Source organism: Quercus suber, unplaced genomic scaffold, assembly GCF_002906115.3.
Source record: "Quercus suber isolate HL8 unplaced genomic scaffold, Cork oak 2.0 scaffold_652, whole genome shotgun sequence".
Taxonomy (NCBI): domain Eukaryota; kingdom Viridiplantae; phylum Streptophyta; class Magnoliopsida; order Fagales; family Fagaceae; genus Quercus; species Quercus suber.
Window position 1 is genome coordinate 233,583 of NW_027070093.1, and position 19,117 is coordinate 252,699.

The 19,117-nt window shown below is 32.8% G+C and overlaps 1 protein-coding gene across 1 annotated transcript; it reads left to right on the forward strand.

Annotated features, from left to right (window-relative positions):
• The first annotated feature begins 1,081 nt into the window (after positions 1-1,081).
• On the forward strand, positions 1,082-11,612 carry LOC112024780 (chloroplast envelope quinone oxidoreductase homolog). The gene is made up of 4 exons (XM_024057417.2): positions 1,082-1,179; positions 3,947-4,088; positions 5,170-5,261; positions 10,732-11,612. The coding sequence occupies exons 1-4, from the start codon at positions 1,114-1,116 to the stop codon at positions 11,419-11,421; spliced, it is 990 nt and encodes a 329-aa protein (XP_023913185.1). The 5' UTR covers positions 1,082-1,113; the 3' UTR covers positions 11,422-11,612.
• Positions 11,613-19,117: the final 7,505 nt, after the last annotated feature.

Here is a 19,117-nt window from a genome sequence, read left to right on the forward strand (position 1 = left end):
TTCAGTTTGTGACTTTAAGACCACCCTTGAAGGTTTGAATTATCAGCTATGTATGATCTTGTTGCAGCAACTTCAAATCTACCAATTCTAATGGTATGAGAATAATTTCTGGTAGTGACTTTGAAAGGAGAATGCATAGTATCTTTTAGATCTCACAAGAGCACCTCCAAAGTCAAAACAAAATGTTCCTTAGGATTTCCTTTAAATACTATGTAAAATAAATTTGAAACTCTAATCACTTAATAAACTTAATGAGCAGTTGGGGTTTAATTAAATTCTACCGAATCCATCTTTCAATCAGTCGAACATGTTCTCTCGATTGGTTGAATCTAGCATGTTTCGAATTCTTGAACCTGTAGCTTCTTTTTTTTCATTTTTTCTTTTTTTGTATTATGACTTACAGCATCTTGAGCATTATCTAATAAATCCTATACACTCTAAGATCTATATCTAGACAAGTTTGTGTTCATGGTTTGCCAATTGTTCTAAACTTTTAGAACCTAACACAAATTTTTATTTAGGGACAAGAAAGTGAGTGTGAGAATATTTTGGGTGAAGTTCAATTGGAAAACCAATAGAAGAGTGGGTTCAATTTTGTAGGCCATGTTTGACGAGGTATACAAATGTATTTTATAGAATTGTGCTCAAGTTTTGCCTATGTTAAAAGTAGGGTGCAAGGATATTTTTGCAGCACCAAAAATAAAAATCCCAAATAGGAGAGCCCTTAAATAGAATTTAATGAATTTTTGCATAACTATTGTGAATTATCTAAGGTCGAAATTACGAGGTTGTCTACCATGCATCGAATGCATGTTTCCTCCCTCTCATTGGACCCAATGCGTGTAGGATCCACCTCCATATGAGAGGGAGGAAACATGAATCTGATAGGGCCCACCTCCACGTGAGAGAGAGAAACATGCATCCAATGCATGTTGTATTTTCTCCCAATTACAAGTGCATTTTGTCTGTCCTACAATTTAGTCCTTCTATAAAATCTTCTCTCTCTGTACATACAATCAATCCGACACAGGTTGGATGTCATAGATTCTAGGCTGTTCTCTCTTTCCCACTCCTTCACATACAAAATCACTGTCAACCTTCTTATCTGTGAATATGGCAGGAAAGCTTATGCATGCGGTTCAGTACTTTGGCTATGGTGGAGGACCTGCTGGTTTGAAGGTTATTTTCATATTTCTTGTTCATTTTTACAATTACCATTGAATTTTGTTATCTGGGTTTATCCTAATATATATGAAGTTTCATGATTGCTGATAACTTGTGTTCAAATTTGTACTTTTAGATTAGAAAAAAGTTGCAATTTGCAAATAAGATTATAGCATGAGGTTTGGATTCAAGACTCATTTCACTGATAAGAAGTACTACGTTCATAATATTTTCACAACAAATTATAAGTGGCTAGTTGTTATTGGTTCAAATTTGAATCTACCAATGAAATTACTTTTTTGCTATAACAATAACAACCAGTAACAAGCTGCCACTTAGGATTTGTTGTGAAAATAATATGAAATGATTGCGGACATAGCATTTCTCTTTCACCAATATTTGTAATTCTTTTTCTCTATTTTCAAATCATTTTTGGCTCATGTGCTATAGGGTACGAGTTTAAAATCAAAATATAGGAGGAATTAGGATGTGTATCAAGGGACTTAGTTTTGTTTTCTGTTTATGTGAGCAAGTAAGTGAAGCTATTATATTTTTTGAAAACTAAAAAATTTCATTGGAGACTTATTTTGAAGTTGGGTTATTAGGGGTTTAAATGATATCATTTTTATAAAACAATTTGTAGTTTGGTGAAGGCAATGATGGGCACTACTATATCTATATAGTATATAGCCTTGTCATCATCGCATATAATAATAATAATAATAATAATAATTGATGAACTCTATTATATCTTATGTGTAAAAGTAAAACAGAAGGAAATGATCTGACTTGTGATGGAAATCCAAAGTCAACGTGTCCTCCTCTTCACAAAATTTGAAATTTCAATACTTGAAATAAGAATTTTAAGAAGGGATGAGAAATATTTCTGTAATGACAGGTTGGGGTTTTTATTTTTCCTTTCTTTGGAAATTATTTGGATTCAGCCTGCGATGTAGTAATAGGTGATACACTTGACCTAATTTTAAAAAAAGGTGGTCAAGTGTCCACGATGTAGAAAATTAATGAGAAGTGATATACATGTGATTGTACTTTCTTTGGCAGTTGAACATGGGTGTTATGGAATCTGAATAGTTGATACTTGGTTCCTGTCAAATTCATTCACCTAGAGCTATTCAAAATTTTGGAATAATTGGGGGCAAATTTCTAGGGAAAAAAACACTGTTGGAGATTAATATATGAATTGGGTGCATTTATTAGAAAAGCATGTAAAAAAAAAAATCTGGAAAAAAAAAAAAAGATTAATGACCATAGTTTTTTTTTTTTTACGAAACTGAAATTTTATGTTGGGAAAAAGTTTGGGGATATGCATATTATGACTGGGGGTGAGTTGCACAGATCTCTTCATGATCCAAAGAGTAAGTTACTGATGCTTTTCTTGCTGCAGAAAGCTCTTTCTGTATGTCGGGGACCCTGAGGGATAATACTAGAATGCTGGATATGAGTCATATGACACTGGTTCTGCAAACTTTTTTTCACCCCTTTCCTTCTTTTTGTATTCTTTTTTCTAGTTGCTTCATCTTCTCTCCCCTACCCTTCTCATTAATTGTTTTTACATTATACATTGCTGTTTGTGAGTATGATTACAGCCTTTACAAACTTTAGAATGCAAGGAATATTAGTCTACTGTATGTGCTCAAACATGTATCAAGCATTTGATGATGCATCATTGCATCACCATCATCAAAAAATAATTGTTTTATTAATACTTTTAATGTGTCATAGTGCAATAGGGCAGTTCCGTATTTTGTCAAACTTGCTATATGAAGGTTTTTTTCACTGATATGACAGTTTCTCAGGAACATTTTGTTCAAATCTGGTCTAGATTTTTATTTTCTTTTGTGTTCCTCTATTTTTATGTAATTATTATCAACCTCAGATATGTGTCGAAATTCAAGTTTCAGTGAGTTAATTTCAACCATCAGCTATTGAAAGGAGTATGCAGATTTCAATTTACACACTTTGAATTAAAGAATAGAATGATTCTTCAGCCTGGTCTGTGTAACTGATAACAAGTTGAAGATTATGTCAAAGTTCTGTTTTTCCCCCCTGAACCTCAAGAGAGAAGAACTAAGGACTCTGATGTGGTGCATTTTGACAAAAAATTGAAGAACTAGAACTTCAAGTTGAGAAAAATTGAATTTGCTATGGTGTAGTTTTGGAATAGCATGGATCCTCTTATCTACATGAGTTGGATTTGTGGTTACCAAGAATAGAGTTAGGATTATGGTACTTAGATACAATGCAGGTATCTCAGCTCTACGATAAGTTCTTCTTCCTCATGCCAATGAAGCTTAAGTGGTTGAAATCAGACTTGTGCTGGAATGCATGAAGGGTTAATTTAATTGACGATCCGTGATGTTTAAATAAACTGCCTTCCTTTATTTGGTCTCAGTTTTGATTGTAATTTTGGGTTTGGAAGCTTTGTGAAAGTCCCATCTTGTGATTATAATGCTTGTTAACAACTTTACTTTGTGGCTGCACCTCTTCAGCACTTTGACTTCCTTAGAAGCCCTGGTCCCAGAATGATTAATCATAGCCTTTGTGGAAAATTAGTGACAGCTGATGGTCCCAATCTCTTCCTAGTTGGAAACTCAAAGAAGTTAAAGTTGCGAATGTAGTTTTGTGGTTTTATTTTCTGTGAATATTTCCCTTGCATCTGCTGCTTGCTTTCCAAAGCTGTAGTGTTAGAAGTCATTGAAATTATGTTAGTATTCCTGTATGTGCTTTTAAAGATAATATATAATTTTCACATTTATTGCAGCATGTTGAAGTTCCAGTTCCCATTCCAAAGAAGGATGAGCTCTTGCTGAAACTGGAAGCAACTAGTCTAAATCCAATTGATTGGAAAATTCACAAAGGCGTGCTGCGGCCTTTTTATCCTCGCAGGTTCCCTCACATACCTGGTAATTCTTTGTTAAGTGTGGTTCCATTAACAGAACTTTTTTGTGAAGCCCTTTTTACCTAGGGAAGTAGTTTAATACATACACTTCATTGACATTTGTGAAGCTGAGTTAAGCCATAAGTTGACTTTTTTATTTCCTGTTACTATTTTGAAGTTAATTTTTGACAAATATGCTGACTAATAGTAAGTGCTAAGCATGACAGAATGTATCATTTAATTTGTAAATGCCCTGTTCAAGTTAAATAAGAAAGAAAAAAGTTATGACAGAAAGTATTTTATGGATGCTCCTTTAGCGGCCATTTGTGTATCAATCACAAGGATGCATATACATGTTTCTTTAATACTGCAGATGCAACATGCAAGCAGATACCAACAGGAAATTTGTACTTTTTTCTTTCTTTTTCCAGGGGACAAAGATTGAATGTTGTGTTCTGATCTTCCCCTCCCTTTTAAATGCCATGCTTGCAGCACTATGCTATTGATGCAGGACAATCATTGCTCCTGCATCAGCTATGATGTGTTTCTCATTACGTTCCTTGATGTGCTATTGCTTTAACTCAAATGACATCTATCCTGGAATAATGGGATGGAGGATAAGGTTGCAGTTTCTAAACACATGGGTGTAACATAAAATAATTATAAAGCAATTAAAATAAAAAGTAATCCTTACACCACTTTTCTACAAGTTTGTTTGAATTGGTGACTGGATTGGTTCAGGCTACTCAATTTGGCACGAAGAGGAACACCTCACTATTATTGTATGGGTTTTATAGTTCAAATAGTTCAAATACTTATGTCAATTTAAAAAGGTAAAAGCATGTGACATCTTCTTCAATAAAACACGCAAATAGCCTTAAGATTATGAACTTTGAAAACCAAAATTTTCATTTATGCCATTCATGTGGTCTTCAAGATTCTATAACCATCCAGACATCATATATAAATGGTATAACTTTCTTAACTAATAAGTAGTTTAGTGATATATCTATTGAGCTGAATTTCATGCTGATGGTTGCGTGTTGCAAAATTTTGGGAAGTCTTCCATCTTTGCCTTTTGCTGATTATATTTTCTGTTGGAAAAGGTACTGATGTGGCAGGAGAGGTCGTAGAGGTTGGACCAGGAGTCAAAAGTTTCAAAGCTGGTGACAAAGTTGTAGCTACAACTAACCATGCCGTGAGAACTCATTCTTATTCCTTTGGTTTTATGCTTCCCTTTAATTAATATTCATACCCCCATATCTATCATCTTTTTATCTTAATAATTTAAATTAGAGCCTTGTTTGAGTTTCACTGAAGTTGAACCCACATTTATTCTTTCTATTTTCGAAGTAATTCTAATTTTAAAAAGTCTAAAATTTAAAAAAAAAAAAAAAAAAAAAAAGGGAAGGTGAGAAATTAGTCGCAGTGAATTTATTATATCTCTGATCTTCTTCACCCCTTTTAACTAGAATAAAATTAAAAACTAGAATGAAATAAAAAAGTGGTAATGTTAACACATCCAGGAATAAACGAGTTATCTATATTAATAGACCTCCTATACACCTGAACCATATAGTACTTACTCCTCTTGTCTATGTAGTGGGATCTTGGGCCAAGGTCAACTAAACCTTATATTGTTCTTTCCATATATAAGGCTTCAAATTCCATTTTTTAGTAGACAAAAAATGCCGACTTTTTCTTTGACAAGAAATATACTTTTCCCCACTCAAAGAAAACCCCAAGAAAGTAACAAATGCATCAAGTCTTCACCTTGGCTTAAATTCAATCATGTAATTTATTTATTTTTTGTATATAGGTAATAAAATTTTATTGAAATGAGACTACTTTGTGAAAAAAGACAGGAAGTAGCCTAAAGAATTACAATTGAAAAAATATCTACATATGAATCAATCTACTCTATGAAGGATTGAATAGAGCTATTACCTATGATACCCGATACAAAAGACCACTCATAAAGAGAACCAGTGAAGAATGCTTGCAATTGAGTTGACTTGCACTCCACATCCTCAAAAGTATGTTAGTCCCTTTCCGTCCATATTGTCCACATCAAACATACTGGAACAAGATTCCAGATATTAAGTCCCCTACACCGCCAACCACATAATAAATCAAGAACCTTCTCCGATAAAACCCACTAAATCCCAACCATCCTCAACGTAATACTCCACAGCTCAAAAGCTGCAAGACAGTGAGTCAAAAGGTGGTTACAGTATCCCCACTACTATAGCACGTACAACACCAACCCACCATTGAATAACCTCTCTTGATAAGATTATCAAAAGTAAGACTTTTCCCCCAAATTGCTGTCCACACAAAAAAATGAAACTCTTTGAGAAGCCTTGATCCTCTATATGGCTAAGAAGTTTGGGGAAGAGTGAAGGGGACAGACTTCTAAGTTGGGTAGGGGTTTACATGGTTGTGGTTTAGGAAGAGGTATTCAAATGGGTTGGGAGGCTTTTAGCCAAAATACTCAGTTTGAGATTGGGTGGGGAATAGAGTGAGATGCTGGCAAGATAGTTTGTGTGGGGATCAACCTCTTTGAGTGACTTTTCTGGTTTTGTATAAGATTTCCATTAATAGAGACGCCTTTGTAGAGCTTTCTTGGGCAAGGTAGGGGATGGAGGAGAGGAGTTAGGAATCTTGGGATGTACATTTTACTCAGGATTGGATTTAGTGGTCGACTTCCTTCATATTTTGGAATCCAATGCCCCTTCAACTAAAAATGGGGACGTGAGATGGAAATTGAAGGAGAATGGGCAATTTGATGTCCATTCATATTATAATGAGCTACGAGGCCCCTTTTTTGTCATCTTTCCTTGGAAAGGTATTTGGAGAGTTAAGGCCCTTCAATGAGTTTCTTTTTTTGTTTGGATCGCAACTGGGGGTAAGATACGGGAGACAATTTGAGAAGTAGGTGCTTCGCTTTTGTTGAGTGGTTTGTCATGTGTCGTTATTGTGGGGAGAGTGTAGATCATTTACTGCTTCATTGTGACAGGTTTATGCTTTGTCTTTTGGATTTTGTCTTAGGATCTGTGGTTCATGGGCCTTAGTACTAGATGTTCCTTTTGATTGGTGGAATTGGATGGAGAAGCACTCATCAGACATTTGTAATTTTGTTCTGTTGTGCTTGATGTGGTGTATGTGGAGGAAACGTAATAGACAGACATTTAAGGATGTGGATAGTTTGGAGACCAACTGCTTGCTTCTTTTAGCAATTCTCTATTTGATTGGTCTTGAGTTTAGGGACTCACATCTAATGATTCCCTCCCTTTGTTCATTAATTCTCTTCTCTTTTGTAATTAATTTCTTTTCTTTTCTTTTTCTTCTCTGTACTTTTTGACTTCTTTGTGCTCCTTTTGCATAAAGTAGTTTTTTTTCTTCAATATAGATTTTTCTTACTTATCAAAAAAAAAAAAAAAAAAGAATTTACGTGATTTGATAAACTCTTTACATCTATGGCAAGGGAGATCAAGTACACTATACACAAAAAAGATCAAAACACTTAACCTCTATTACTAGTCAAATTAGTAATCCTAATAGGAATCCTAATACTTTAGTACAAGAATGAGTCTTTGTGTTTATTTATGCTCAATGTTTTCCAAGGAGATGAGAGTTGATTAATACAATTATTGTGTGTTTTAAGCATAGAGCTTAAATCCTACCAAAATCCTTCGTCACATTACATACTTATCAAACCACCACAAATAAACTCCACTCTACAAAGATCTCTTCCCATCATAAATTTTCTTTCTTTGCTCTCTGTTTCTCCACAAAATGACTGTTAACTGGTGACCGATAGTTGAATGGCATTAACTTCTTTTTTTCTTTTTAATGTAGGAGAACTTCGCTAATATTAATTACATGTCGCAGAGCATACCATACAACAATCCTCATTGTTAATCGAACTCCTACTGAAAACTGACCCCACCTGACAGAACCAATTACTGGGTAATCTAGGGGCATTTCACCCATAATGGGCTAAACATTTTATCCTCATACCTAGGAGGCAATTGGCATTAACTAACTATTGACCTTTTCCTTGAATGACCTTTTCCTTGAATGACCTTTTTTCTCAAACCAGTTGCTTTCCCCCTTAATTTTTGTATAGATTCCAAATATGGGGTTTGTTTTTCCACTTAATGTGCTTCCTTAGACTCACCCTATGAGCACCCTTAACCTCAAAAGAATACCAATGAGAGTAAATCTCCCTATATTTTGCTCCCCTTTCCCTCCAAATAAGATCCCTTTCTATAGCATAATGCCAATACCATTTTCCCAGAAGAGCTCGATTAAAAATGCCAAGCTTCTTAATGCCTAAACCTCCATATTGAATTGGAGGAACAAATCGTATCCCTCCTAATTAAGCGATTCTTTACCTCCTCTGCTATACCACCTCATAGAAAATCCTTTAACCATATCTCTAACCTTTTAGCAACACAAACTAGTTTGGGAAAACTGATGTGGGTAAACCCAAAAAGTGCTTTTAACACATGTGACCCTTCTTCATTTGGATAAATAAAATTTTGTTACATGTTGCTAATCTCCTTTCCATGCTTTCAACAATAACATCTCAATTTTAGCTATCCTTATAGGGCAAGCCAAGTGGGAAACCCAAATAGGTTGTAGGAACTAGGAAGGGCACCCATCTTACAACCTGAAATCCAAAGCAAGCTAATTTTACACAAGTTGATCTTCAAACTTGAAAATGCCTAAGTAAAGTAGAAGACATTGTAATGAAAGAAGCTCCTTTAGGTCCACCTAACAATGAATTGGTGTACCATCCTTAAACAGAAGATGTGAAATTAGTAACCCTTCATTACTCTCATCCCAACTTGAAAACCTGACACCATACCTCCCAAAATTACTTATTATTCATATAACTAAAAGCCTCCATCATTATAACAAGCACAAAAAAGCTATCGGGATCCCCCTGATGTAACCCACAAGAACTACTGAAAAAAGCCAGTTAAACTCCATCTACCAAAATAGAGAACCTAACTGTGGAAATGCAATAGGCAACCCATGTCCTCCAAAATCCATTTGCTCCCTCAAATATAACATGAAATTCCAATTTATATGGTTGTGAGCCTTTTTGAATTCTAAGTTATATAACATTTCTGAATATGTGATTTCAGCCTGCTATCAAAACACTCGTTAGAGATGAGAATTGAATTGAAGACACAGTGTGTTAAGGCTCCAGTACGATACATTACTGCAGTATTCTTTGTGAAGTGAATACTTGTACAAAGTTAGTTATAGTTGGTTAAGACATGTATTAGAAGCTTGTACTTGGTTAGTTGAGTGAATAAGCTATAATGTGTTGTACTATGTTAGTAGTTTGGTAGAGTACAAGACTAAACTGATTGTATTGTGAAATTCATTGAAGAATAATACAGTTATTAGTTCTCTTTGAGATACTATCGGAGGTTGATTCCCTCGAAGAATCATTGGAGGCCTAGTTCCCTCAAAGAACTACTAGAGTGAGAAGAAAGAGAGATTAAGGATCAATTTGATTCCTATAATTTGAGATTAAGGATCAATTTGATTCCTATCATTATTGCAGTGAATATTGATACAAAGTTAGTTATAGTTGGTTAAGACATGTATTAGAAGCTTGTACTTGGTTTGTTGAGTGAATAATCTGTAATGTATTGTATTGGAGCCTCAACACAGTGCTACCTAACGTAGACACAGTGCAAGGGATCAACACCATAATAAATTGGTGGCATGGCAAATTTTGAAACAGTTAGAATTGCCTACTACTGGTCAACAAAGGTTTTTTTTTTGGAAATATAATTCCTTCAAAGAGAATAGAAGCAATACTACAACCAATTTTATAGCTAAACTTTATCCTTTAAATAATATATTAATGATAATCATGTGAAATATTCCATGTGGAACTTATTGTAATTAGTAAGCATGGATGCAAATCATCAGCCATCACTTTCTTATACTGATCAATTAAATTAATTAATTGCCATAGTCAAACTAGCCTGTGTTGCCTTTCATTTGATAGCCAAGCCCAGCAATAAAGGTTTGGGAGTAACCAGATTATCATTTTTTACTTCACTTGTTATATTGACAAATGCGTTTATTTTTAAAGAAAATCAAGTTTCAAAACTCACCTTATCCAATATATTTGTCTGTAACTGAAAAGTGAGATATTTAGATTGGGAATTGTTGTGGCACATGGAATGGGAAATGGAAGTGTAGGCCACTAATCTGTGAATGTGGAATGGACTTGTATTTAACTTCAATAGATTGTTTTACTAAAAGTTAGAATTCAAGAAGGTAGTTATCAGTTAATACTCCTTATTGAGCCTTGTATTGGCCAAGAACTTTAATATATATATATATATATGATTTTTTTTTATGTTACTTTCTATATTGCTTTTCAGAAAGATTATAAAAGAGAATAAAAGGTTGAAAATATTGGGTTTTCCAGAACAAGTGTGCTGCAATTTTCTGTTCACCAGAGTAGTAGTGAATTCTGTTCTCTGGGCTGTGACATAAGTTGGCCTAGGCTTCCATGAATTTGTTCTTTTTTTTAAAAATTACTTCCAGATTTAGGATACATACAGTAGTGATCTATAGCACATTCAATTCCTGATTCATCTCTTACCATGTTAATTATATATTGACAGGACGGAGGTGGACTAGCTGAGTTTGCTGTGACTATGGAGAGGCTGACAGTTTCTAGGCCAGCTGAAGTTTCAGCAGCTGAAGCTGCAGCCTTACCAGTCGCTGGTCTCACAGCTCACCAGGCTCTCACCCAAGATGCTGGGATCAACCTTGATGGAAGTGGCCCGCAGAAAAACATTCTGATTACCGCTGCCTCAGGTGGTGTGGGTCACTATGCTGTTCAACTGGCAAAGCTTGGAAACGCTCATGTGACTGCTACTTGTGGGGCCCGCAACATTGACTTTGTCAAGAGCTTGGGGGCTGATGAGGTTCTCGACTACAAGACTCCAGATGGGGCAGCTCTGAAGAGCCCATCTGGGAAGAAGTATGATGCCGTGATCCACTGTGCAAGAGACATTCCTTGGTCAACCTTTGAGCCTAATTTGAGTGCAGATGGGAAGGTCATAGATTTAACTCCTGGACCTGGTGCCATTATGACGTTTGCTGCAAAGAAGCTTACCTTCTCAAAGAAGCAGCTATTGCCTGTATTATTAAGTGCCAAGGGTGAGAACCTGGATTATCTTGTTAAGTTGGTGAAGGAAGGTAAACTTAAGACAGTGATTGACTCCAAGCATTCCCTGAGCAAGGCTGAAGATGCTTGGGCTAAGAGTATTGACGGCCACGCTACTGGGAAGATCATCGTGGAACCATGAGCCCATAATGAAGTATAATATGCTTGGAATTCTTGAATCTGTATGTACTAATTAAATAAGGGGTTTTATAGGTCATGTACATAAAAGATAACATAAGTCTTAGGTGGTGATTCTTTGATGATTCTGTCCGCAACTTTGCATCACTGAAACACGTATTTAAGTTTGAACATTGAAGTACAAACGTTAAGGAATTAATATTTCATGTTTCCCTAGTGTATGTTTTTTACCGTCTTGGTTTTGGTTTGTGTTTCTTTTTTTTTTTTCCTTTTTTTTTTCCTTGCCGTATACTTGGTCATTTACCTTTGATCTGTATAGTTTTTTAATCCGAAAAGAGTGATATTCTATGTTAGAGAAGTAGTGCAAAATTCTATAATGCTTTCTTCTATAAAATGATAAGAAAGCGAGAAGAAACGGTGATTCTCTTTTTGCTGCTGAAGCAAAGTATAAGAAATGTTGTGTCCGATTCCAAGACTTTATCAGGTTTTGCATTTGTTTAGGTTAGAACTCTATCAAGTCTTTGGTTCTAAATGGATCATACCAGTTGTAGTCACCCACAACGGATAGAAACTATATATTAACTCTCATAAGTCATAACCAACTCCGTTTATTTGGGTCCACTTGGACCCTCATGCATCACATAAATGTATCTGATTTCATTTTTTTGAATTGACTCATTTTTATGTTGGCAATCTAGAAAATGAGCCATAAAGTAATTGTTTTATTGTTTGCTTTTGTGAAAATTTTTTAATATCTCTTATAATTCATTCGAAGTTATTATATGAACAACCATTTTTATTCACGTAAATAAATGGGAACATGATTAGCGTTTATTTGGAAAGAAGTAATTAACTAATAATGAAAAAACATTTGTTTTGAAAATAATTCTTACATAAAAATTCTGTAAATTTTTTAAATTAATTTTATAAATTTTTTCACGTGAAAATAATATCCTTTTAATAGCAATTTTTTTAACAAAATTGGACAAAAGATATTAATTAAATAAATTTGAAATTTAAAAAGACTCAATTAAAAGAAAATAAAATTAGAAAATGGAAATGAATTTCAACCAAACTTAAAGGGTGCAATTTGCGTTTTCTCCTAAATATTATATGGCAAAGAAGAATGTCAAAATGGAAAGTTTAGGAGAATAAGGTAGTAAATCAATATTTTTCCATAATAGAGTGTATAATTTTTATACACATTTTTAGTGTTACACACACATCATGTTTATAATAACAATTTCACCCCAAAAAAAAACTTAGGCAACAATTTATCACTTGTTTCCATTTGGGTTCACTGCTGATAATGGCAAAATGTGTTTGCCATGGAGATAGGCCTTACACAGGTCATATTTGAAGGTGACTCTGCTATGGTGATTCAAGCCATTTTGGAAGGGACTTCAGACTCTTCAGCATATGGTTACGTCATAGAAGATATTCGCACTCAAGCAGTAGACTTTCAGCTTTCTGTGTTCACTCATGTTCCACGAAATTGTAATGTTGTTGCTAATGGTTTAGCCAAAAAAGCTAAAACTTGTAGGGGTACCCAGGTTTGGTTGGACGAGTTACCTGAGGACATTGTCCCTTTAGCCCTTTTTGATGTTCACTAATGTTTCTATAATCATGAATAAAATTTCAGGCTCTGATAGTCTGGTTTCTCAAAAAAAAAATAAAACACAAAATGGCAAAGTGTAAGGATCTAATCTAACCCCTCTGAGCGACTCTCTCTTTAGATTTTGAAACACCGATCTTTGTCTCTCAAACTCTCAATGATGCTCTCTCTAATGCAGTAAAAGTAAATGTGTTGATATAGAACAAAATACCATGGTCTTCATGAACTCTCACGCGTGCTTGAAATCCTCGTGCAAGGCAAAAAGGCACTAGTAGAATTCATGAACCTCAGAGTCGGAATCGCACGAAATTTGGCCGGCTGAAGTAAAGTGTCCTTAGAGCAATAGTCATTACTTTGTCATGAGGTACCCCTTGAAAATGACAAATTCCTTTATTTAAGCCCCGAAAACTTTAATTATGCCATTTATAGTAATTTTTGTTTCCTTAATAACTTTTTGTTCAAAAGTTAAAATAAGGTCCCACTTGTTTTAAGATAACCCTTTAGATTAATAATTTATGATTATGCATTTAACTCAATTTTGTCATTTTTGGTAAATTTTGATATTTTTTCACCTAATCGTGTAATTGGTGCAAATTAGAGTTTTAGATATTTTTCTCAATATTTATATTTTTTGTAGCTGTTAGAGGCAAATTAGACTATTATCAATAGACACAAAATTTTATTAATTTTTTATTTTTCTTCTTTGGTGGATTCCAGTTTTATCACCTTGTGGATTTAAGAAACTCCTCGTGGATTCAAGAAACCCCTCATGGATTCGAGATTTATTACCCAGGAACTAATAATTTAGTTTCTGTCCATCAAAGAGAGCATCATATATGTTTTCTTTTGGTTTCCGTGCCATCATGTGTGGTCTTTGTTTTTTGAGTAAAAATGTGCGGACTTTGGGATTTTGGAGATAAAGGGTTGGTTTTGGGTGAAGAAGAAGAATAAGAGAGAAAGAAGACTCGTTCGTGGAGGAAAATAAATAAGTGGAAAAGAGAAGATATTTGATGTTAGGACACAACAAATTATCACAAAATTTTCACAAAGCTGAGATGTCAACCTTTCATACTTTTAAAAGAAAATTAAATTAATTAGTAAAATATTAGGATTGAGCATAGCTAAAGACAAAAAATGTTATGAAAATGTTGTAATATTTTCTTACTTTTTAAATTAGTGATATTTTTCCTTAGAAAAAAAATAGTGGTTAGGAATTTGAAAAATATTATTATTGGAAATGAAAAATGAAGAATATAGAAAGATTAAAAATAATAATAAAGGAGGATTAAAGAAAAAAATAATATCCCATAAAAATAATAATAAATAAATAATATTCAAATGAGACTAGCTCCCTTTTATTTTTATTTTTATTTTTATAAAACTTAATAATTTGCATTCATAATAGTTTGGGATTACTACAATTTTTTACACAATTTTAAAATTTTACATATTTATTGTAAGTAGGATAGATAAATAGATAAGCTATAAAACAAAACACCAAAAAGAGTTTTTTTTTTTTTTTAGAAAGATGTAAACGTGTGCTTATTTAATCTATATCTATCCTAAAAGGAAAAAAACATTCATTTCAATTTTCTAACAAAAAAAAAAAAAACAGATTCCTATAATAATAATAAATAAATAAAACCCACGTTAATTTTTTAAAATATATATCCTTATCCCTATCCCATATATTTTCATGTAGTTTTTTTTTTTTTTTTTCTTGAGATTATCTCAAAAAAAAAAAAAAAAAAAACTGGAGAAATGAGATGAAATTTTTTTTTTTTTTTAATTTACCTAAACTTTACTAATTTAGAAGTTTTATTTATAGTCCAAGGCTTAGATGGCTTGGAAGCCTTTTAAATAATACTATAGATGTAGATGACAACCTTTTGAAAATTTCAAGATAAAATTATAATGTACAAATATTCAAAATAAAATTATAAGGACAAAATTTGGATATAAACTTGTTTGTAGTCTAAGGGTACAATTTCATTCAATATCTTTTTATTGGATGTAAATTTTGACAAATTGTGTCATCCATGTTTGCAAAATTTCCAAAAAAATCAAAAATCAATAGTTATGTCATCAATCAAATATTTAAATTTTAAACATAAAAAATAAGTCCATGGATCGAATAGCTAATAACATTTAATTTACATGAAGTTTAATATATGTGTTAAGAATATTTTAAAAAAAAAATGCAATCTAATAGTTAGATTTTCAAAACATGTGTTACGATTTTTTTTTTTTTTTTTAATGAAAGTTGTAGCCTTAACAACCACGTTTATAGCCAAATTTTGTCCAAATTATAGTTGTAGGTTAGAATTAACTCAACTAATTAAATTTTGTATTGTCCAATAATAGACTAACAATAATTATGGAAGAGAAATGATATGTCTACAATATTTTTACAACAAATCTTAAATGGTAGGTTGTTACTGGTTGTTATTGTTAGGACAAAAAAGTAATCTTAGTGTTAATTTCAAATTTGAACCAATAACAACTAACCACCTGTGATTTGTTTGTAAAAATGTTGTAAAATTATTGTAGACGTAGCATCTCTCAATTATGGAATAAACCTTCAAATTCTATCATATCTATATCTTTTTATAAACTACTAGTCTCAATGCACGCACGACGTGTTCGATGAGGCTTTTTTTTTTTTTTTTTTTTTTTTTTGGTTTAGTAAAAACATTGAGCTTAGTGGTCTTATTTTATGGCAAAAAAAAATGTCTTTATTTTTATAGATAATTTTTATTTTGAAAATTTAATTTATCTATCTATACTACTATTTAAGGGGTTTACCCTGTTTGGACCAGATTTTTTTTTTATGTTCCAAAATACCCCTACACTCCTAAGTTTAGGTAGAGATAAAACTAAATGATAGTCTGGTAAAAATACATGTCTAACTTATACTAAAACATTGCCTACAAAATAAGAACACTCTTCCATTAACCCACTTCTTCAAAACAACTATACATTTACTTTAAAAAAAAAATTAAACAACCCCAAGTTATTGTTTTTTTTTTATCCTCTAAAAAAAAAAATCATCCCCACATTTATCTTCCTATCAAAAAAAAAAAAAAAAACTCTCACATACAAACCCACCCAGGTACAAATTTAAAGTTTAAACTCCTCATTATCATCAACTAGTTAGCACCTAGCAATCTTGGAGTTACAATTGTATCTTATGCCTAGCCATCCTTATCCTTACATCCCATCTTTAATGCTAATTCAAAAAAAAAAAAAAAGTTTCTGAATATGTGCAATGCGTGTGCAAAGACACTAAAGGTTTGATGAAAAAATTATTTCACCCACAAACCCATAATACTCATCACACTTCTATGTATTTAATTGAAAAACATAGTAATTTCAAATTACAATAGATGCAAATTATTAACTTTTTTCCAAAAAAATAAAAAAGCTTTTGAGCACGCACTCATGCACGTGCTCAAAGGCTAGTTTATACTACTATTTAAGAAGTTTTCTTTGTTTGGATTCCTTAATTTCGATACCCAAAATACCCTCAAATTAACAAGTTTGTAAAGCTTAAATAGTAGAGTTAGACATGTAAAATTACTAATTTAAAAAATCCTAATTTTAAGCTAAATTTAAATAATAATAAAATAATTTTTTCTCTCACCTTCACATTTTCACGTTAGTTGTCAAGTATTAATACAACCTCTTTTTTTTTTTTTTTTTTTTTGAAAAAAGAAAAATAAAACTGTTTTTTTTTTTCCTCTTCCACAAACGTGCTTTTTTGTTTTCCTAATTGCCAAAATGAAATGGCCCATGTTTTTACATTAAACTGTTTTTTTCCAACCGTCTACTACAGACTCCACTAGGCTGATTCATTCTACAAAATCTCCACACTCCCAAAGCTGCAAAAAATGTTGGCATTTGGCAGTTAGGAACACACAGTGATAGGCATAGCAGTAGGTAGTTTCACAAGCACATACCACACCTCTCTACTTTTCAATACTAAAAAATAAAAAATAAAAAGCAGTATTGAAAGTCGAAACCCCCAAAACTCAAGTCTTGAGTCTCTCCTTAGAATTTATTGAACAATGCAAGACAATGAAGATATAGTGACAAAAACCATCATCTATGACCTCATAATCCTGGGTGCCTCAGGTTTCATAGGCAAGTACGCTATCAAAGAAGCCCTCAAATTCCACAATTCTCTCTGTTACAGCAAATTACGTTTTCTTTTGTGAGTTGTCATTTAGTATTTGCTTTCTTATATTTGGTTTCCTTACTTTGTTATCATTATCATTTTCATATTATTATCTTATTTTATCTTTTCTTTTCTTTTTAATCTTTTTTTTTATTTGGTCAGTTTGATGAGTGTTTAATATTTTCTCTAATTAATGAATCTTTTTTAAAGAGTGGGAATAACATATATTTTTTTTCTTTTTGAATTTATTTAAGTGTATGTGTTCTAAGTGGTGTTCTCTCTTCCTCCTTTTATTTTGTATGTTGTTTTTCTTACATTTAAGCCTTACTCTCTATATTTTTGTATTTTTTTAGGTTGACATATCAACAATTTTGTTAAATTGTATAGCAAGCATATTGGATGAATTCGGGTGAGCGAAGTGGTAGTCAATCGATCAAGTAGTTGTTAAAGACCATTTTTTTTGTACATATCCTACCATATGGAATTTAATATTGTCCTTTTTTTAATGTAAAAATTTTGTGTCTTAGCATAATGATAGAGGTTAATTATAATAGAACAAGAATTAAAAACTACTCATCATACATTTTTCTTTTTCTTTTTATTATTAAAAATTGGTCTTTAGAAAATGGATGCTTACCTCCGATGTCAGGTGTGTAGTATTAAATTGCTTGTTTCCAAGTAAAGCTCAATGGCATGTGATGAGAAACATAAGAATTGTGGAAGAAATCTATGAACTTGCTTTCATCCGGAATCAGACTGTGGTTATGGATGTGTACAAATGTATTCAAAAGCTACTAACTTTTTTGTATTCAAGGTGTTTTAAATAATTTAACACAAATTTAATTATTTATTTTTTTAGTTATTTTTATGGATTTTTTTTTTTCTAATGGCCAGTTTAGATTGAGGGAGAATAAAGTAGATTTTGTTCAAAATTAGCTTATTTTTAGTCAACTTTACTCTTTCACTCTCCCTCCTTCTCCCCTCCATCTAAATGGGCCCTAAGTGACTATCTTTTAAGATTATAAATAACTTCATATATAACTCTCATTAAAAAATTACTAGCCTCTGAGTACGCGCTTACACGCGTGCTTAGAAAATCTTCTATTTATTTTTGTTATCCAATTTACAAATTTTATTGTTACTTGGATCTTTTCTTCTTCTTCTTCTTCTTCTTCTTCTTATTTTTTGCCTGTGTCAAGTCGGCCATCTGATAACTCATTACAACCTCGTTTGATGCGGAAACAATTGCAAGCAAGGCATTAAATTGTTCATTCCAGGTATTAGGTATATATGACCTGATTAGCGGACAGGAGATGAAAAACTTCTTTGTAATGCATAACTTAGGGTTCATTTGTAACATAAAGATTTAGTGGCTTGCGGCTTCCCCCATGAATAAAACATACTGACATTTAATACACAACCAGAAACATGGCAATATTAAGATAGTTTGCCAATTGCAAGTACGTTATTCTGAGTTCTAACTTCCACTAACCCCTAGAAAAGCATTAAACATGCTAGCGCTCCTCCAGCATATTTCAATGTACTAAGAAGAAAATCTAAAGCTTTATTTAGTGTTGAGAGAGCTATGAAAATTGCATCAGCAAGCAGAAAGCACAACTTTTCCAGGGAATTTTACGTGACATGATGACGTTTCATTTGGTTGTTGAACCGAGATAGCATAAACTAGGTACAACCCAGCTATACATTGAGGGTAGAGAGATGTGTCTGTGTGCCTAAATAATTTAACAGCAACCCAGACCAAGTAGCGTAGCCAACCATACCAAACACCTGCACCTAAACAGGAACATCAAATGAATAAGAATTGGCAAAATCAAGAAAAACAGGGTAATAATGTAATTTCACTTTCTTGTTCGTTATTCCCTGCTTCTATTGTTGGGAAAAGTGGCC

Excerpts from the sequence above, each read along its gene's own strand:
- LOC112024780 (XM_024057417.2), top strand. The coding sequence starts at position 1,114 with ATGGCAGGAAAGCTTATGCATGCGGTTCAGTACTTTGGCTATGGTGGA. Across the intron at positions 4,089-5,169 it reads CAGGTTCCCTCACATACCTG|GTACTGATGTGGCAGGAGAG; the intron begins GTAATTCTTTGT and ends CTGTTGGAAAAG. Across the intron at positions 5,262-10,731 it reads TAGCTACAACTAACCATGCC|GACGGAGGTGGACTAGCTGA; the intron begins GTGAGAACTCAT and ends ATATATTGACAG.